Source organism: Centropristis striata, chromosome 8 (genome assembly GCF_030273125.1).
Source record: "Centropristis striata isolate RG_2023a ecotype Rhode Island chromosome 8, C.striata_1.0, whole genome shotgun sequence".
NCBI lineage: Eukaryota > Metazoa > Chordata > Actinopteri > Perciformes > Serranidae > Centropristis > Centropristis striata.
In genome coordinates, this window is record NC_081524.1 from 1,435,653 (window position 1) to 1,454,683 (window position 19,031).

The 19,031-nt window shown below is 40.5% G+C and overlaps 1 protein-coding gene across 1 annotated transcript; it reads right to left on the reverse strand.

Moving 5' to 3' along the window:
- Positions 1–310: 310 nt before the first annotated feature.
- kiaa0319 (KIAA0319 ortholog) lies at positions 311–18,492 on the reverse strand. The gene is made up of 16 exons (XM_059338821.1): positions 18,332–18,492; positions 16,968–17,016; positions 15,027–15,661; positions 14,128–14,272; positions 13,667–13,750; positions 13,354–13,503; positions 12,987–13,134; positions 12,194–12,342; positions 11,084–11,235; positions 8,759–8,897; positions 8,525–8,684; positions 7,461–7,597; positions 6,796–6,918; positions 5,548–5,638; positions 5,375–5,466; positions 311–4,034 (listed from the first exon to the last, which is right to left on the reverse strand). The coding sequence occupies exons 2-16, from the start codon at positions 17,008–17,010 to the stop codon at positions 3,877–3,879; spliced, it is 2,406 nt and encodes an 801-aa protein (XP_059194804.1). The 5' UTR covers positions 17,011–17,016; positions 18,332–18,492; the 3' UTR covers positions 311–3,876.
- Positions 18,493–19,031: the final 539 nt, after the last annotated feature.

Consider the following 19,031-nt stretch of genomic DNA (forward strand, 5'->3'; position numbering starts at 1 on the left):
CAGTTTTGGAATTGCATAAATTGGGTATGACTGGAAAGCTGAGACTCTTGTGGATTCAGTGAACCCATTTTCGTTAAAGTGTGTTGATGTTGGTGTCCCTAGACTACAGTTGACCTGCTATCTCCCCCTAAATATCCACTGTTCACTACCCCCAATGCTCTATAAAAGGGGGCAGTGGGTTAGGGCCTAATCTTGTATGCATAGACTAAAAAATAAATAAAGAGACAGCCTGAACCCTTGAAAATGTGAAAAATAAAGACCAAATCGACCCCTGTTGGGTTCAGGCAAAGATGCGATTCATATTTTTAAAAAATTCAGGCAAGAACCTTTAGGTTCCTCAACATGTGGTCAGTTTATCAGAATAACAGCTGTTTGGAGCTGTTGTTGGGTCCGAACCGGGCCGTCAATGATTCTAAAGTCATATTATACTGAATCCTTCATTCAGTATGTCAGTATGTGATTTCGAACACGGGTATAAACTCACCCAAATCCAATAAAGAACAGAACAGACATGCTCACATTAGCACAAACTCTGATGCAGTATAATCCAGGACATAGGGGGGTCCAGTCCAGAACTGAAACGCCACAAAATAATGCAGGTTGCTTATTAATATATGATAGTTAGCAAGGCGAGTTATTGTTAGCAGCTTTCATTACAGCAGATTAAACAAAATTGTATGTTTGAGATCACGTTGATCAGAGATTTAAATCTTGTGTTACGGTGTACGGAAAATAAACGTTGCCTAATTAAGATGAATGTATCTTGTTGTTTGAGATAAAGATGTCTTTTTATGCACCTTGTCATTTTTGGAAAAATTTTGTACGTGATATGTGCTTATTTCAGATTAAAGACGCACAAATCAAAACTTTGCCTGTGTTTCTTGTTCTGCAGAGGAAAAGTTATTTTTCTAAAATTTAAGATGAAGAAATGATGTTGAGTTCTGATAATATTTCTAATATAAAGTGAAATTGAAGGTCTCGTTGTGGAATGAAAAAGATACATTTTGTATTTCTGATGTATATTAATGTGAAAATAAAGAGGGGATTGTAATATTACATCTTGTAACGTGTTCTTACTTTTTTAGCTGATACTGAATCATCCCAGCAGTTGAAAGTTGTTTTGGTGCCAACAATATTAAAAATCTTCATTAGTCAGTGGCTTTATCAAGTGGTTTCTCATTAAAGCAAAGTTTAAATGACTTAAAACAAAGTGTAAATAACTGTTAAAAGAACAAAAACAAGATTGACCAACATAAACCTCTTTCAACAGCTCAAAATATCAGATATTTTATTTACATGTATCTTGTTGGCGCTCTCTTTTGGCTAGGCTAGGCTAACAGTTTTGCCCCACTTCCAGTCTTTGTGCTAAGCTACGCTAAACACTTTGTGGACTATAAGCACTGAGGACTTCCTTTAAGTAATGATATTAAAACAAACATTTTCTTTGGTGTTTCAAAAGCTCGTGGTCAGCTGGGTAAAAAGTGGATAGTTGTGTCTGAGGCTAACAATTTATTTAGACCGAGATAGTTAAGCTAACAGTTAGCCTTTGGGTTGAGTTAGCTTCTAGTTCTTGAATGGCCTCTCATTGGATCAACAAAACTACTCTTGCATAGATAAGGTTGTTACGTCGCTAACAAGATTAAAGAGACAGATTTTGAGTTTTTTAAAAGTGGATATTTTAACACTAACAGTTTCCCCCTGCTTCCAGTCTTTGTGCTCAGCTACGCTAAACACACTGTAGACTAGACACTATTGAAATTAATGAAATCAAGCTGATGGTTTAGCAGAGGTTGTTAACTCAGTAAATACTGGATAGTTGTGTTTTTAATGTAAATAATTTGTTTAGCTTTAGGTAGCATTAAGCTAGCTAGTCCTTCACAATAAAATACAGTACAGTAAAAATACAAATGTACTTTAAAGATCCTTGCCTGAGCATTCTTACTGCTTTCTCTCATCAAAGTTACTTTCGTATTGTAATTAGACATGTGAATCTCCATGTACATGAATTAAATTTCATACGTAGATTGTTAAATATGTATAAATCAATTATGCCTATACTGTTGGTGGCAATTATTATAGTTTTTGGAAGGAGGATGTTTTGTGTTTTGACGAGCTAAGCAAGCAGTTTGCTTCCAGTCTTTGTGCTAAGCTACACTAAACACTACTGACTTACTTTAGGAGGAAAAATTAGTTTGAGCTTGAAGTTAACTTCATGTCAAGGCGCTCGTCAACAAAATTACTCTTGTGCAGATTATCTTGTTAGCTAACAGAACAACATGTTGATCAGACATTTTCAGTTTTGACGTGCTAGGCTAGCAGTTTCCTCTTGCCTCCAGCCTTTTCATAAGCTAGGCTAAACAGTTTGCTTCTCAAAGACAAAAACAAACTTCAATTCATTTCAATGTCTGAACCTAAAGGAAGTCCGAGGTCTGTCAGATGTTGTTTTTAACCCCTGTGTTGTCTGAACTCTTTGTACTTGTCCTAAATGTCAAAAATTACCTGCCTTCACTGAACCTCTTAAATAAAGCAGCTTGACTGAAATATAAAACCCAAATCTATTTTGCATTCAGAAACAACCTGTCATTCATCACAAACTCTGTGAATATCAAGGTTTTCCCTTTTTACAGAGCAGAAAACTGGATTTAATCTGTGGAATCCCAAGTGGTTTTCTGTTTTACTAAAGAAGGGTTCCTCTATTTTTATTGCTAAAGGTAGCCTACTGCACAGGTGTCAACACAATTTTTAGCAAGCGTGCATGCGTACGTGCAAGCATAAATGCAAGGTTTTTAAGGTTTTGTGGTCAAAAATGACCCCTAACACAAGATTTGTACCCTGTTGGTGTGCTGCTTTCATGGAAATATGAACAAGCAATTTTTGACTTTTTCTCATGTTGGGGTCATTCTCGGAAAATTCATCGAAATTCAAGTTGAAAATAGATTATAAAGGGGTTTCCTATGGTGTTTAACATCATGGCGGCCAATTTTGACCCCTAAGACAACACAAGGGTTAAGATAACACTAAAGCAATGAATTGAGTTAGCATCTGTGTCGAGCTCCAGGACCAACAAGTTAACTCGGTCTTAGCTATAGTAAAACCAAGCTGAATGGATCGGTGACGAGCTTTTTAGCCGACAAGATACAACATATAACACACCGATTTCTGAGTTCTTCACATATTAATACTTTCCTCCATTTTTTAGCTAAGCTAACGGTTTCCCCTTGCTTCCAGTCTTTGTGCTAAGCTAGGCCAAAAACAGCGTAGACCTTCTTGATGCAATTACATTTAAATTAACAAAAAGTTTCTTTTTGTTCTTAACTGGAGTGGAGTTTAGGATATCTGGATAAAGAAATAAATTGTTTCGAGGTCCAGTAAGCTTACGAATGTTTGTAGTTGTAGAACAAAAATGTTAAAAACTGAATCTTGGATGGATTGGTTGGTTGGTTGCTGGTCAACAAGATACAACATGCAAATATTTGGAGGTGGGTTTTTTCCTTCTATTGTTGGAGCTTGGCTAACATCATCCTGGACTTTTCTCTGAACTCAGAGAGTTTAAACCGAGACGATGGTCTCTTCTGGCTCTGTGGAATTCCCAAATTGTCCGATTCTTCCTTAAATTTCTTACTCAGAAGTCTCATTTAAAGTGATCATGCCGACATGATCCCCGGGAACATGTCCTGTTCCCGGGGCCTTGAGTCCTCATGTCCTTTTGAAGGAGTTTGACTCTGAAATGGGACACTGGTTCATTTTTCTGACCTCACAGAAACAGGATTTCTGGGTAATGAAGTCCTTCAAACTCTAAGAGTTCGTCGCTGCCGCTCGAGGCTGCAAACATCCCAGACGGGTCCGGTCTACGTCACCAGGAGGTCGGACGTCACGTCAGCCGAAGGCGTTTCCGTTGCGGGCGGCCTGGGCGCTGATCCGGTTCCTGCTGCGGACGGGCCGGTCCCGGCTGAAGATGGTGTCCTGGTCGCTGTCCAGCTCCGACTCGGACATCATCAGGCTGGAGTTGTGCTCTGTGCTGCGGTGTTTGATACCTGCAGAGAGCCAAGGTGTTAGCATCTCAAAAGCCTTTATGCAGAAAAAGTGGACCGGACTTTCAGAATGAATGGAATGGAACCGGCAGGAAACCTACCGAATAGTTTAACTGTTTTTCACAGGTTCTGAAAGTAACTATTGAGTTGACTTGTCGCCAGTTTCACAATTAGTGGAGTGTGCAGGCTAATAAAAAGCTAACAGCTAATGCCCCGTCTGTGCTCAAAGACTAAATTTAGTATGATAAAGAAAAACGTTTGTTCTGACTAGTCTAAAGTCTTAAAATACTTTGGGCAAGAAAAGAGTTTTTCGTATTTATTAAATTCTTCCACTATCCACTGGGCTACTTCCTATTATTCCGTTTCTTCCGTGTTTTTTTTTCGGTCGACGACTCCTCCCAGAGTTTTGGTCGCACATACACTAAAAGGGTATCAAATCGACCGGTGTGCTATGACTTTTCTAAGGGTTTCGGCAAACGGTTTTCAAATTATTTGGCAAAAACATGCCAAAAAATCCCCCCAATGTTACCTTATGGAAAGTCTAGAGTGGATGACATCATAGCGAGAGTGGAGAGTGAGAGAAAAACTTGTCAAAAATTAAATTTGGAAACGCTCAAGGCTGCAGATACCACTCTACAGAAATAATTTATAGATATAAACGTAGTAAAATGTGTCTTCTCCCTCACATTGGTGTGGTAAAGCTGTCAGAGTTCTAGTTTGGGCGTAGGACCACAGATGATACACCAACACCACCCACAGCCTCATAGACCTCCATGGGAAAAAGGAGGGAACATTTCTGGAGGAAAGCAGAGCTACCAGTTTATTCTGATCGCTCTAAAAAAAGAATTCCTTCATTTTTTTTTCAGAAAACACATATGTAGACGTTCAGGAAGAACTGAGGATGCTCAAAGTGAAGAACTGAGGATGCTCAAAGTGAAGAACTGAGGATGCTCAAAGTGAAGAAGTGAGGATGCTCAAAGTGAAGTCGGATCAATGATTGGAGCTACGGTTTGGACTAAAATGCTTTCTGTTCGAGGGGAACTTTCAGCTGTTGCTTGGCTACCAAAGCCTGTAGTTTAAAGACAGTTTGTCTGTGTCTCTGTCCGTGAGAGAGAAGGATAAAATGGCCGACACTCAGACACATATTATTTCTCACATTCACAAAAAAATACCTCTCACATTCACAATTTTTACCTCTCAGAAACACGTTTTTTCACACATTTCTCATGAATGTGAGAGGTAAAATTGTGGATGTAAGAGGTCTTTTTTGGGCTCCTCATAATTTGTCCCAACTTCTCTGGTAGTACCTGCCGTGTGTTGAGGCTCTTACTGAAGCGACTCACTGAATTTGGGCCGGAGCTCCACCCTCTCCTGCTCGTCCATGTTGTCCAGGATGGTGTACTTGGTTTTCCTCCTGACTTTGGTCTGCCTCCTCCTGAACACAGTCGACAGAACAGACGTAAGACTCGCCGTCGGAGGGACAACAACAACTCTGAGGTCAGAAACGTGTTTTCACCTCTTGCAGCAGCAGATGAAGGTCCAGCTGACGGACAGGATGAAGACCATGAGCATGAAGCTGGTCAGGATCACGTAGAGAACCCTCCACTCTGACGGGAACAACACCAACAGTTTACTACAGCGGGCTCAAACTCACATTACCTGGGGGACGCTGGAGGCAGTGTCAAAATGATCAAAGAAAGACACAAAATTATTTTAAAAAGACATAAAATGACCAAAAAAATACACAGAATTACCAAAAAAGACACAAAATTACTAAAATAAGACAAAAAAGTACCATAAAAAAACAGAATTATTTTTAAAAGACACAAAATTACCAAAAAAAGACACAGAATTACCAAATAAGACACAAAATTATACTTTAAAAACACAAAATTATTAAAAAAGACACTAAATTATTTTAAAAACACACAAAATTACGAAAAAAAGATACAAAATTACCAAAAAAAGACAAAATTATTTTTAAAAAGACACAAAGTTCTTTTAAAAAGACACATAATTCTTTTAAAAAAGGCACAAAATTACAAAGACACAAAATTGCCAAAAAAGTATGATTTTAAAAAAGACACACAATTACTAAAAAAGATACAAAATTACAAAAAAAGACAAAAAAGTACCATAAAAAAAACAGAATTATTTTTAAAAGACACAAAATTACCAAAAAAAGACACAGAATTACCAAATAAGACACAAAATTATATTTTAAAAACACTAAATTATTAAAAAAGACACTAAATTATTTTAAAAACACACAAAATTACAAAAAAAGATACAAAATTACAAAAAAAGACAAAATTATTTTTAAAAAGACACAAAGTTCTTTTAAAAAGACACATAATTCTTATAAAAAAGGCACAAAATTACAAAGACACAAAATTGCCAAAAAAGTATTATTTTAAAAAAGACACACAATTACTAAAAAAGATACAAAATTACCAAAAAAGACACAAAATTATTTTTTTAAAACCACAAAATTATTTTTAAAAAACACAAAATTATTTAAAAAACACACAAAATTACGCAGAAAAAGACACAAAATTACCAAAAACAGTAATTAAAGGGACCTTCCACACACAACATGGTAAAGTGCCATTCATATAAAACTCACATTAAACTTTCATGTCAAGGTGAGGGCCACAAAATATCATCACGAGGGCCACAATGTTCTGTTTTTACTAGATTTTCTTACTCATTAATGAAGTCCTAATATTTTAACCTGAAGCTGAGTAATTAGAGCTATAATTACCACAGTTGCTCTCTCCGTCTCCAAGGTAACGGCGGACCAGGTTCTCGGTCCAGAACGGGTCGCAGGAACACTCCTTGGAGATCGGGTCGCACTGGCCGCGGCCCGAGCAGCGCAGCAGGCACACTAACCAAAAAACACCAAAATAAGAACCAGTTCATTTAGTTTTAGTTTCCTGACACTTAATTAGAGTTCAACCAGTCCAGATCTTTACCATCGCACCGTAATATTATGATATATTATAAAATGTTTCTCTACTCAAACTATTCTTTGTTCTCAAGAAACTTTTATTTTGTAGAGTTGAGTAGAGAACACTGAAACTCAAAGCCTCAAATTTGTATCAAAATCGGCCAGTCCAACCCTGGTCTAGACTGGACTTGGTCTCTGCAGCCAACAGGACCCGGTCTGGATCCAGTCAGGACCCGGTCTGGACCCGGTATGGACCAGGTTTGGACCCGGTCTGGACCCAGTCTGGACCCAGTCTGGACCCGGTATGGACCCGGTTTGGACCCGGTTTGGACCCGGTATGTACCAGGTTTGGACCCGGTTTGGACCTGGTCTGGACCTGGTCTGGACCCGGTCTGGACCTGGTCTAGACCATGTCTGGACCCTGTCTGGACCCAGTATGGACCCGGTCTGGACCCGGTCTGGTCCTGGTGCAGACTCACAGACGGTGTCGACTCTCAGGACTCTGAACAGCAGGTAGTCGCTCTTCTCTCGGAGCAGCTGGTTCCTCAGCAGAGACACCAGCCTGGAGCCGGGGACGGGCCCCGAGGGGCCCCGCACCGAGAACCGCAGCACCGTGCTGCACACACACACACACACACACACACACACATTTATTTAATTGTTTAAAAGTAAAGAAATGTTCCTAAAGAAAAGTTTACTGCAACTTTCTTTCAAAATAATTTACTTGAATAATTTCTCTTTCAGTAATGAAATAAACATCTAACATCCAACGCTTCCCAGAAGGTCAGCCAGTAAATAAACCAGTCAGTAAACTGGTGTGTCAGTCAATAAAGCAGTTAGTAAACTGGTCAGTCAGTAAACCATCCAGTAGAGTGGTGAACTAGTCAGCAAACCAGTCAGTGAGTCAGTCAGTAAACCAGTCAGTGAAAAAGTCAAGAAGGCTCTGGTCCTTATACCTGAGGTGTGAACCAGTCGGTAAGGTACCTGAGGTGTGAACCAGTCAGTGAACCAGTCAGTAAGGTACCTGAGGTGTGAACCAGTCAGTGAACCAGTCAGTAAGGTACCTGAGGTGTGAACCAGTCGGCAAGGCCCTGGTCCTGGTACCTGAGGTTTGAACCAGTCAGTGAACCAGTCAGTAAGGTACCTGAGGTGTGAACCAGTCAGTAAGGTACCTGAGGTGTGAACCAGTCAGTAAGGTACCTGAGGTGTGAGTCAGTTAATAAACCAGTCAGTGAACCAGTCAGTAAGGCTCTGGTCCTGATACCTGAGGTGTGAACCAGTCAGTAAGGTACCTGAGGTGTGAACCAGTCGGTAAGGCCCTGGTCCTGATACCTGAGGTGTGAACCAGTCAGTAAGGTACCTGAGGTGTGAACCAGTCGGTAAGGCCCTGGTCCTGATACCTGAGGTGTGAACCAGTCAGTAAGGTACCTGAGGTGTGAACCAGTCGGTAAGGCCCTGGTCCTGATACCTGAGGTGTGAACAGTAAGGTACCTGAGGTGTGAGTCAGTTAATAAACCAGTCAGTGAACCAGTCAGTAAGGTACCTGAGGTGAGAGTGTCCCTGCAGCGCGCGGACCTGTACGTCGGTGTCGAGGACGTGTATCAGGGCGGCGAGCTGGCGGACCACCGTGTCTCTCTGCGCCACGCTGACCTGCGACACCGCCACCAGCATCTCCAGCTCCACCTGCTGGCCTCCGCCCGGCTCTGAGGAGACACGGCGAGGAAACAGTCAGCCGGCGGCCGCCTGGCGACCAACAGTTAGCGTTAGCGGGACGTACCGGGGCGGACCTCCACGGTGGCGGTGGCGGCGCTGGAGCGGCCCTGAGCATCCGTCACACGCAGCTGGAACAGGTAGGTTCCCTCCACCAGGTTGGCCAGGTAGAGGGACGCCTTGGTGTCAGAACCGTACAGAACGTCCTGGAAAACAGCCAGAAAGTCTACAGAACGTCCTGGAAAACAGTCAGAAAGTCTACAGAACGTCCTGGAAAACAGTCAGAAAGTCTACAGAACGTCCTGGAAAACAGTCAGAGAGTCTACAGAACGTCCTGAAAAACAGTCAGAAAGTCTACAGAACGTCCTGGAAAACAGTCGGAGAGTCTACAGAACGTCCTGGAAAACAGTCAGAAAGTCTACAGAACGTCCTGGAAAACAGTCAGAATGTCTACAGAACGTCCTGGAAAACAGTCAGAGAGTCTACAGAACGTCCTGGAAAACAGTCAGAAAGTCTACAGAACGTCCTGGAAAACAGTCAGAAAGTCTACAGAACGTCCTGAAAAACAGTCAGAGAGTCTACAGAACGTCCTGGAAAACAGTCAGAAAGTCTACAGAACGTCCTGGAAAACAGTCAGAAAGTCTACAGAACGTCCTGGAAAACAGTCAGAAAATCTACAGAACGTCCTGGAAAACAGTCAGAGAGTCTACAGAACGTCCTGGAAAACAGTCAGAAAGTCTACAGAACGTCCTGGAAAACAGTCAGAAAATCTACAGAACGTCCTGGAAAACAGTCAGAGAGTCTACAGAACGTCCTGGAAAACAGTCAGAAAGTCTACAGAACGTCCTGGAAAACAGTCAGAAAGTCTACAGAACGTCCTGGAAAACAGCCAGAGAGTCTACAGAACGTCCTGAAAGACAGTCAGAAAGTCTACAGAACGTCCTGGAAAACAGCCAGAGAGTCTACAGAACGTCCTGAAAGACAGTCAGAAAGTCTACAGAACGTCCTGAAAGACAGTCAGAAAGTCTACAGAACGTCCTGGAAAACAGTCAGAAAGTCTACAGAACGTCCTGGAAAACAGTCAGAGAGTCTACAGAACGTCCTGGAAAACAGTCAGAAAGTCTACAGAACGTCCTGGAAAACAGTCAGAAAGTCTACAGAAAGTCCTGGAAAACAGTCAGAGAGTCTACAGAACGTTCTGGAAAACAGTCAGAAAGTCTACAGAACGTCCTGGAAAACAGTCAGAGAGTCTACAGAATGTTCTGGAAAACAGTCAGAAAGTCTACAGAACGTCCTGGAAAACAGTCAGAGAGTCTACAGAACGTCCTGGAAAACAGTCGGAGGTCTACAGAACGTCCTGGAAAACAGTCAGAAAGTCTACAGAACGTCCTGGAAAACAGTCAGAAAGTCTACAGAACGTCCTGGAAAACAGTCAGAAAGTCTACAGAACGTCCTGGAAAACAGTCAGAAAGTCTACAGAACGTCCTGGAAAACAGTCAGAAAGTCTACAGAACGTCCTGGAAAACAGTCAGAGAGTCTACAGATCGTCCTGGAAAACAGTCAGAAAGTCTACAGAACGTCCTGGAAAACAGTCAGAAAATCTACAGAACGTCCTGGAAAACAGTCAGAGAGTCTACAGAACGTCCTGGAAAACAGTCAGAAAGTCTACAGAACGTCCTGGAAAACAGTCAGAAAGTCTACAGAACGTCCTGGAAAACAGTCAGAGAGTCTACAGAACGTCCTGGAAAACAGTCAGAAAGTCTACAGAATGTTCTGGAAAACAGTCAGAAAGTCTACAGAACGTCCTGGAAAACAGTCAGAGAGTCTACAGAACGTCCTGGAAAACAGTCAGAAAGTCTACAGAACGTCCTGGAAAACAGTCAGAAAGTCTACAGAACGTCCTGGAAAACAGCCAGAAAGTCTACAGAACGTCCTGGAAAACAGTCAGAAAGTCTACAGACCAGTTTACTGAAAACCATTCAGTAAACTGGTCAGTCAGCCGGTAAAGTCAGTCAGTAAACTAGTGAACCAGTCAGTAAACCAGTCAGTAAACCAGTCAGTCAGTAGGTAAACCAGTGAGTCAGTCAGAAAACTATTCATTAAAGCGGTGGGTCAGTCAGTAAACCAGTCAATAAACTGGTCAGTCATTTGGTAAACTGGTGAGTCAGTCAATAAAGCAGTGGTTCAGCCAGTAAACCAGTCAGTAAACCAGTCAGTAAGGCTCTGGTCCTGGTACCTGAGGTAATACTGACCCCGTCAGCAGGACTCTGACTTTAAACCAGTCAGTAAACCAGTCAGTAAGGCTCTGGTCCTAATACTGACCCCGGCAGCAGGACTCTGGCTGTAAACCAGTCAGTAAACCAGTCAGTAAGGCTCTGGTCCTAATACTGACCCCGGCAGCAGGACTCTGGCTGTCCCGGACCCAGAGGAAGTGGACCTGGCTCTGGTCCCCGTCGGTCACGGAGCCCCGGAGGACCAGAGAGTTGTTGGGCAGAGAGAGCGAGTGGCTGCCGCTGGCGTGGGCCACGGGGGGAAGACTTCTGGCTGCAGCCACAAACAATAAATAAACAGTCAGGGAGTAAATAAACATGATCATTCTGTCAGACCTCCAGCAGGGGGCGCCACCTCCGGTCCTCTCGATCTCTGACCACCTGAGACGACTTCCACCTCAGAAAACATTCAGTCTCCAGTTTAGAGTCTTCTTAACAATCTGATGTTACTGTGTAAATAATTAATAATGGTCCCATTTAGTCCTGCTTTGGGTAATTTTGTGTGTTTTTTTCTGGTAGTTTTGTGTCTATTTTTATTTGTGTCTTTTTTGTAATTTTGTAAAAAAAAAAGAAGAGAATTATACATCTTTTTCTGTAATTTTGTGTCTTTTTTTGATAATTTTTCTTTTTTTGGTAATTTTGTGTCTTTTTATAGTAGTTTTGTGATATTTTGGGGATCATTTTTAAACACACTCCTCCAGATACACACACACAAACACACACACACACACACACACACGCACACACACACACACACACACACACACTTGATAGTAGATTTGTGATATTTTGGGGATAATTTTTGTGTCGTTTTAGTGATTTTGTGTCTTTTGTAAAAATTGTGTCTTATTTTGGTAATTTTGTTGGTTGTTGTTTTGTTTTTTTAATATAATTTTCCGTCTTTTTTGGTAAATTTGTGTCTTTTTCTGGTAGTTTTGTGATTGTTTGGGGGTATTTTTTCTGAAAAAAAAAAGACACAAAATGAGCAAAAAAAGTAATACAGAGCAACAAAAGACATAAAATTACCAGGAAAATGACCAAAAAAAGTCATAAAACAGCAACAACAAAAAATAAGAATGACCAAGTAAGGTACATTTACATTAATTTTGACTCATTTTGGCGCTAAATGCTGCAACAATGAGCTCCAGAATGACTTTTGTTTTCAGTTCAACAGAACATTTAAAGCCTCTGATGTAACTGATATAATAACTGATATAACCGTGACCTCTGACCTTCCTGGACCCTGACGGTGAGCGTGGCGCTGTCCGTCGCCCCCTGCTGGTCGCACACCGTCAGTCTGAAGGTGTAGCGTCCCACCCGGAGGCCTGTTGCCGTGGTGACCGCCTGGTCCGCCCCCTCCAGCTTTACCCCCGGAGGACCGCTGCAACAAACCACAAACACTTAAAACTACACATTTATATTAAATAGATTATACAATATATATACAGTATTAACTCATATAAATCTATGTTATATTAGTTATATTAAAAATAAAAAAGATAGGAAAAGGTAAATCAGATTTAATCAATGAGATGATGAAAATAAATGATTAAAATATATATGAAGGTAAAAAAATAAATTAAAAAAAAGATAAAATTTTAAATAATTCCTCGATCCTGAATCTTATTTTTTCTTATTTTTATGTTTAAGTACAATATTATATTTTTAAAATAATTAATACATTCTAAATAAAATTATATATTTAATATATTTATTTAATATTGTAATACTTTTTTATATTGCCAAAAAAAGCTCAAGTTTTGAACTTAAAACTAAATAAATAAAATAAAAATAAAATATAAAATAAATATAATTAATAATATATATATATATATATATAAATAATATCAAATATATCATATGGATTGAGACAGACAAAATTATTAGAAAATTACAGATATACAGACAGAAAAAACCCCCCAAAGAAAAGGATGTCTATCAAAAATGATTGGAACATTAACCAGACAAACAGTGGTTGTTGTTGTTGTTGTTGTTGTTGTTGTTGTTGTTGTTGTTGTGTCCTACCTGACGGCGTCCCAGTGGAAGCTGGTGACCTGCTGGTCGTCGCTGCTCTCGGAGCCGTCCAGCGTCACGCTGCTCACCGGGAGGATCAACTTCCTGTCGGGGCCGACGACGGCCAGCGGGCCGCGGTTTGACCCCCCGACCTCTGACACTGGACGGAGGAAAGGACACCGTTTATTAAATGCTTGTTTGTTTATCCAGCAGGAGCACAGATCAACACAATTATTTATTAGTTTATTTCTGTCACTTTAACTCACAACTTCTTATATAGTTTCTGTTCTTATACTGGTTTATTATTATTCTTAATAATAATAATAATAATAATAATAATAATAACAAAAATAACAATAATAATTTCTATTAACTGTACCAGGCTGAGTGGTGGTAGGGGGCGTGGTCTCTGGTGGGGGGGCGGTGCTGGGAGCTGGGGGGGTGGAGGTGGTGCTGGGGTCAGAGGTCGTGGTTCTGGTGGTTCTGGTGGTCTGAGGAGTTCTGACTGACTGGAGAACCTTCAGCAGGTCTGAGGGACAGAGAGACAACACAGATATTAATAATAATAATCTTTATAACTGTGAAAATGTGATACTGTGTGTATGTGTGTGTGTGTATGTGTGTGTGTGTGTGTGTGTGTGTGTGTGTGTGTGTGTATGTGTGTGTGTGTGTGTGTGTGTGTGTGTGTGTACCTGTTGTGGGTTCAGGTGAAGCTTCAGGTTTAACTGTGGGCTGCTCTACAGGGTTTCCAGGGGACACCAGCAGGGGCTCTGCAGCTGAAGGAGAACAGCTGATTTATTTCAGTCACGTCTCATTTGTTTATTATTGTTCTTATTCCAGCTTCATTGTTTCCTGTCACCTCTAACAGCCAATCAGAGACTCTAACAGCCATCAGAGACTCTAACAGCCAATCAGAGACTAACAGCCAATCAGAGACTCTAACAGCCAATCAGAGACTCTAACAGCCAATCAGAGACTCTAACAGCCAATCAGAGACTCTAACAGCCAATTACAGAACTGACTGAAGAAAAATAGTTTATATAAATATATAAATATAAATAGTAACTGTGGAGTAAAAATGCTTCATTCTGCACCTGTAGCCTACCTGTCTGTGTACCTGTCTGTGTACCTGTCTGTGTACCTGTCTGTGTACCTGTCTGTGTGGGCGTGCTGCTGGGCGGGGTGGTGGGGGTGGAAGGGGACGTCCTTATATGGTCGTGTTGGGCGGAGACAGCGGTTGGTTTCTGCAGCAGTAACAGCGTCAGTGTTGTCGGATCAGAGCTGCTCTGTGTTTTAGTCTGAAAATAAAGAAAATAAACAGAATAATTATTATTGGAAATTGAAAATGTCCTCTGGGTAAATAGTGAAAGGGCCACGGGGGCTACTGCCGGTGTGTGTACACTATGATGAGATTCTTCAGAGATTTATAACAATTAATACTAGTAATGTTATGATACTATATAATATACAAGGAGCACACCTACAACAAGCATTCCTTTACAAGTATTTATTTATACAGCAACCTATGACCTTTAACCTCAAAATGTGTGTGTGTGTGAAGCATGTGTATCTGGAGGAGTGTGTGTGTGTGTGTGTGTGTGTATCTGTAACTGTAATCACATAAAAGGATCAAAGGCAATCAGAGCAATCAACAGAATTAACTGCCGCTGTAGAATGTTCTGGAACAGTGACAGCAGCCAGAGGTGGACAGACTGGAATTTCTGGCCTCGAACAGAAAGCATTTTTGGCAAAACCATAATACCTATCATTGATCCGACTTCACTTTGAGCGTCCTGAGTTCTTCCTGAACGTCTACATATGTTTTTTGTGAAGAAAAATGAAAAAATAACTTTGTTAGAGCGATCTAAAAAACTGTTAAATATGCTTTCCTACAGAAATCTCCCTGTGTTTTTAATATGGGAGCCAATGAGGCTGTTGGTGGTGTTGGTGGAGCATCTGTGCGTCCTACGCCCAAACTATAACTCTGACAGCTCAAAGAGTTGCAGGACAAATTATAAATATGATGAATCGTCTGATTATCTGATCACTCACAGTCGTCTCTGCAGCAGGAGGACCAGTCGTCCTGCTGGTTCTGTCCCAGTCCCCCTGACTCGTGTTCTGGGCCCCGCCGCCCCCCGTCAGCCCCCCCTCCTCTGGAGCCTCCTCGGCCTCTGATTGGTTGAGGCCGTCTCGTCCCTTGGGGGCCGGGGGATCTGGTTCCTTCTCCTCCTGGCCCCCCTCTGGATACTCCACATCCAGGCCGCCGGGCTCAGAGAAGTCCTGCGGGGCCCCGTCGAACAGGGCGAGGTCCTTCAGGGCCTCCAGGTCCCCGGGGGCCTCGGAGGACCGGGACAGGGGCCCCCAGCGCCCGGCGCCGTACGGCTCCCCCCGCACCAGACTCTGCAGCACCAGCGTCTGCGGGGACGCTCGGCGCAGGAAGGCGAGGAAGGAGTCGGCCCCGGGGCGCTCCAGGGGCCGGCAGTTCTCCCTCTGCTGGCAGCTCAGGACGTAGCAGCGGCCCTCGAAGAGCCACGCCAGGTCGTAGCCCGGCAGGTCGCAGCACGCCGCCACGCACTGCGGCAGGGACGCCACGCCGGGGACACGCAGGATCCCGCTGCTGTCCACCGCCGGGGACACCACCGCCTCGGAGAAGGAGGGCCCCTGCCAGCACTGAGACGCCACCACCGCTGCAACACACAGGAAACAGAGGAGAGACCAGTTTAGGGACTTATTTTAGTTTTGGTAGCCTAGCAACCAGGGCCAGGCGGCGTCCACCAATCAGAGCAGAGCAATCAACTGAAATCAGCTGCTGCTGTGACATCAGACGCCACTGAGAGAGAAAAACAAACTGCTGAAAGTTCCTGACGAACAGAAAGCGTTTTTGGACAAACCGTAGTAAATACCGAGAAAAATCAAAGTCAGGAGAAAAAAAGTCAAAATGAGAAAAAAAGTCAAAATAATAAGAAAAGAGTCAAAATAACGAGGAAAAAGTTGAAGTAACAATAAAATGAGAAAAGAAGTTGAAGTCACAAGAAAAAAGTAAAAAAATAACAAGAACAAAGTCAAAACAGTGACAAAATGAGAAGAAAAAAGTCAAAATGAGAAAAAAATAGAAAAAAAAAATCTAAATAACGAGAAAACAGTCGAAGTCACGAGAAAAGTCAAAATGAAAAAAATGAGAAAAAAAGTCAAAAGAAAAAGAAAAAAGTCCAAATGAGTAAAAAAACAACAAGAATAAAGTCAAAATAATGAAAAAAAAAGTCAAAATAACGAGGAAAAAGTCGTCAGTTTGTGTGAAAAAACTGATCAGTTGGTGTAAACTGACAGTTTTCAGTTAGTGTGTGTATGTTTGGGGGGGTTGGGGGGGGGGGGGGGGGGGGGTTGGTAGCTAAGCAACCAGGGCCAGGTGGCGTCCACCAATCAGAGCAGAGCAATCAACTGAGATCAGCTGCTGCTGTGACATCAGACGCCACTGAGAGAGAAACAGCTGAAAGTGTTTTTGGACAAACTGTAGTAAATACAGACAAAAAGTCAAAGTCAGGAGAAAAAAGTCAGAATAACGGAAAAAAAGTCAAAGTTAGAAAAAAAGTCTAAGTCCCGAAAAAAGGTCAAAATAACAAGAAAAAAGTTAAAATAGCGAGAAAATTAGAAGAAAAAAGTCGAAATCTAGGGAAAAAAGTCCAAATGAAAAAAAGAGAAAAAAGTCAAAGTCACAAGAAAAACTGAGAAAAATGAGAGAAAAAAGTAAAATGAGAAAAAAAAGTCAAAATAATGAGAAAAAAAAATCAAAGTCACAAAAAAGGTCAAAATGAGAAGGAAAAGGAGAAAAAGTCAAGTTTGGTAGCTAAGCAACCAGGGCCAGGTGGCCAACAGGAAGATAACAGGAAACAGAACGCAGCGCAATAATAGTTTAATCTTCATTATCTTGTTTTGATAATCGTTGAAAGACAAAATAAAAAATAAAAATGAAATTATTATTTTTTTTGTACCTACCTTCCACACAGTGGAGCAGCAGCAGAAACGTTTTCTCCCACATGGTCGCCTGAAACAAACAATATAAACATTATTAAGAAACAATCAAAACCAAAAAAACAATCAAAATTTTTTATTTATTTTTTCTTAGGTTATCAAGTTTACTGATATACTGTGTGTTTTATGTGGTAATTATGTTTGATGTATGTTTTTGTGTATTGTTTTAGTTTTGATGTGTTAAGGTTCTTGTTTATTATTGTGGTTTTATTTATTTATTTGGGTTGGTTTTGTCATTTTGTTGTTGTTGTGTTTTTTGTTTTGTTCTTGTTTTTCTCTGTTTGTTCATTGGTGATTTGTGTTGTGTTTTGTCTAAATTAATAAAAAAAAAAAAAAAAAAAAAAAAAAAGAAACAATCAAAACCTAACAAACCCCCCAGAAAAAAAGGTAATCATATATTTTTTTATTAAATTAAAAAAAAAAAAATAATATTAATAATATAAATAAATAACCAATATATTTAATATATTTATTTTATGTTTCCTAAACACTTTCAGCACCACGTTGCTGCTGGACAGCTCCACCAGGAGCCCCGCCCGCCCCGCCGGCCGGCTGCCCTGTGACTCACATCAAACACACCTCCATCCCTCTGACACCGCAGAAATCTGAATTATTACAATAATCACCTATAAAATACTTTAACTTCATTTATTTACACCATAAAACCGGATAAATCGCCGTGTGTGTCCCCAAATAATGCGCAGGTTGCTCTCCTAAAAACAACAACCAAACTCCACCGACATTTTTATAAATTAAAAGTTTCCTCACTCGTGGAAAAAGATATTCAACAAATAACACACAAGTAAAACATTTTTATGTATCATCATACACCACTTTAAAATTCGGCGTACATTAATGACCCTAAAAAGTCAGTTTTTTACGAAAATGTTCAACTTTCCCAACAGATGAGTCTGCTATGTGACTGAACGACCCTTCAGATAAACTTTAACAGTAAAAGCTGCTTTAAATTTTTTTTATTTTATTGACAACACGTTCAACCAGTAAAGTGATATGCATTTTAATATTCGGCGTCCAAAAAAAAGTCTCCACTAGTCTTTAAAATGTTATTTTGAATGATTTTTGTTCTGCGCTTGTTAATTGACAGAGAAACGTAATATTACGTGATTTGTGAACGGAGTTTGGCGTAAATGACGTAGGCCGACCACGTACCGGAGGACGTCACCAAACAGAGAAATATTTTCATTATTTTACATTTTTAGAGGAAAAAAGCGACAATATTTCCACAAATACAACTAATAAAACAAATGAAACCAGCCCTCGTGCCTGTTTAAACGCTGAATAAATAAATAAATAAAATATTAACGCACCTGCTCTCCCAGTTCTCCCAGTCTGGTTCCGTTCTGGTCCGTTCTGGTCCCGGTCCGGGCTCCGGGTCACATACTGGACTCTCTCCTGGTCTCTGCTTTCACTGGTTTCACTGGTTTTAATGGTTCTTGGTGATGAAAATGTGCCCAGAAATCACGACTAGAGTCGAGTCAGCAGAATAAAATACACCACATCCGGTCACAGTTTTCAAAATAAAACGGGTCACATTAAAGCGCCGTGAAATACAGAAAAATCCATTTGGGATTGAAATATAAATTTAAATGTATTTGTAATTAATTTCGCCTGTTTCAGCAATATAGTAGTTTAAAAAAAGCTCTTAAAGAACTGCTGTACTATTATTCCATTTTAATCTAAAATAAAATAAAATAATATTGAATTAAATTAAAATGTATTCTTTCTTTGTTTAAAAAAAATATAAATTTTATATTTCAATATTAAGTCTTAATATTTTAAAACTGTGTTCAGCCTGACTTAGTGTTTGTAAAATTGTTGTTCAATAAGGAAAATTGCAGGATATAAAGGTAAATTAATATTTCAGATATATATATTCCTCCTCAGATAAAGAAAACGTTTTTAGTAATTTTTGTATTATAGTTCTATATTATCAACCATTTTAATTTGAGCCCTATTTGTTGCTGACATTTTTATACCTAAAGAAATTTTTAAAATGAAAATTACTGG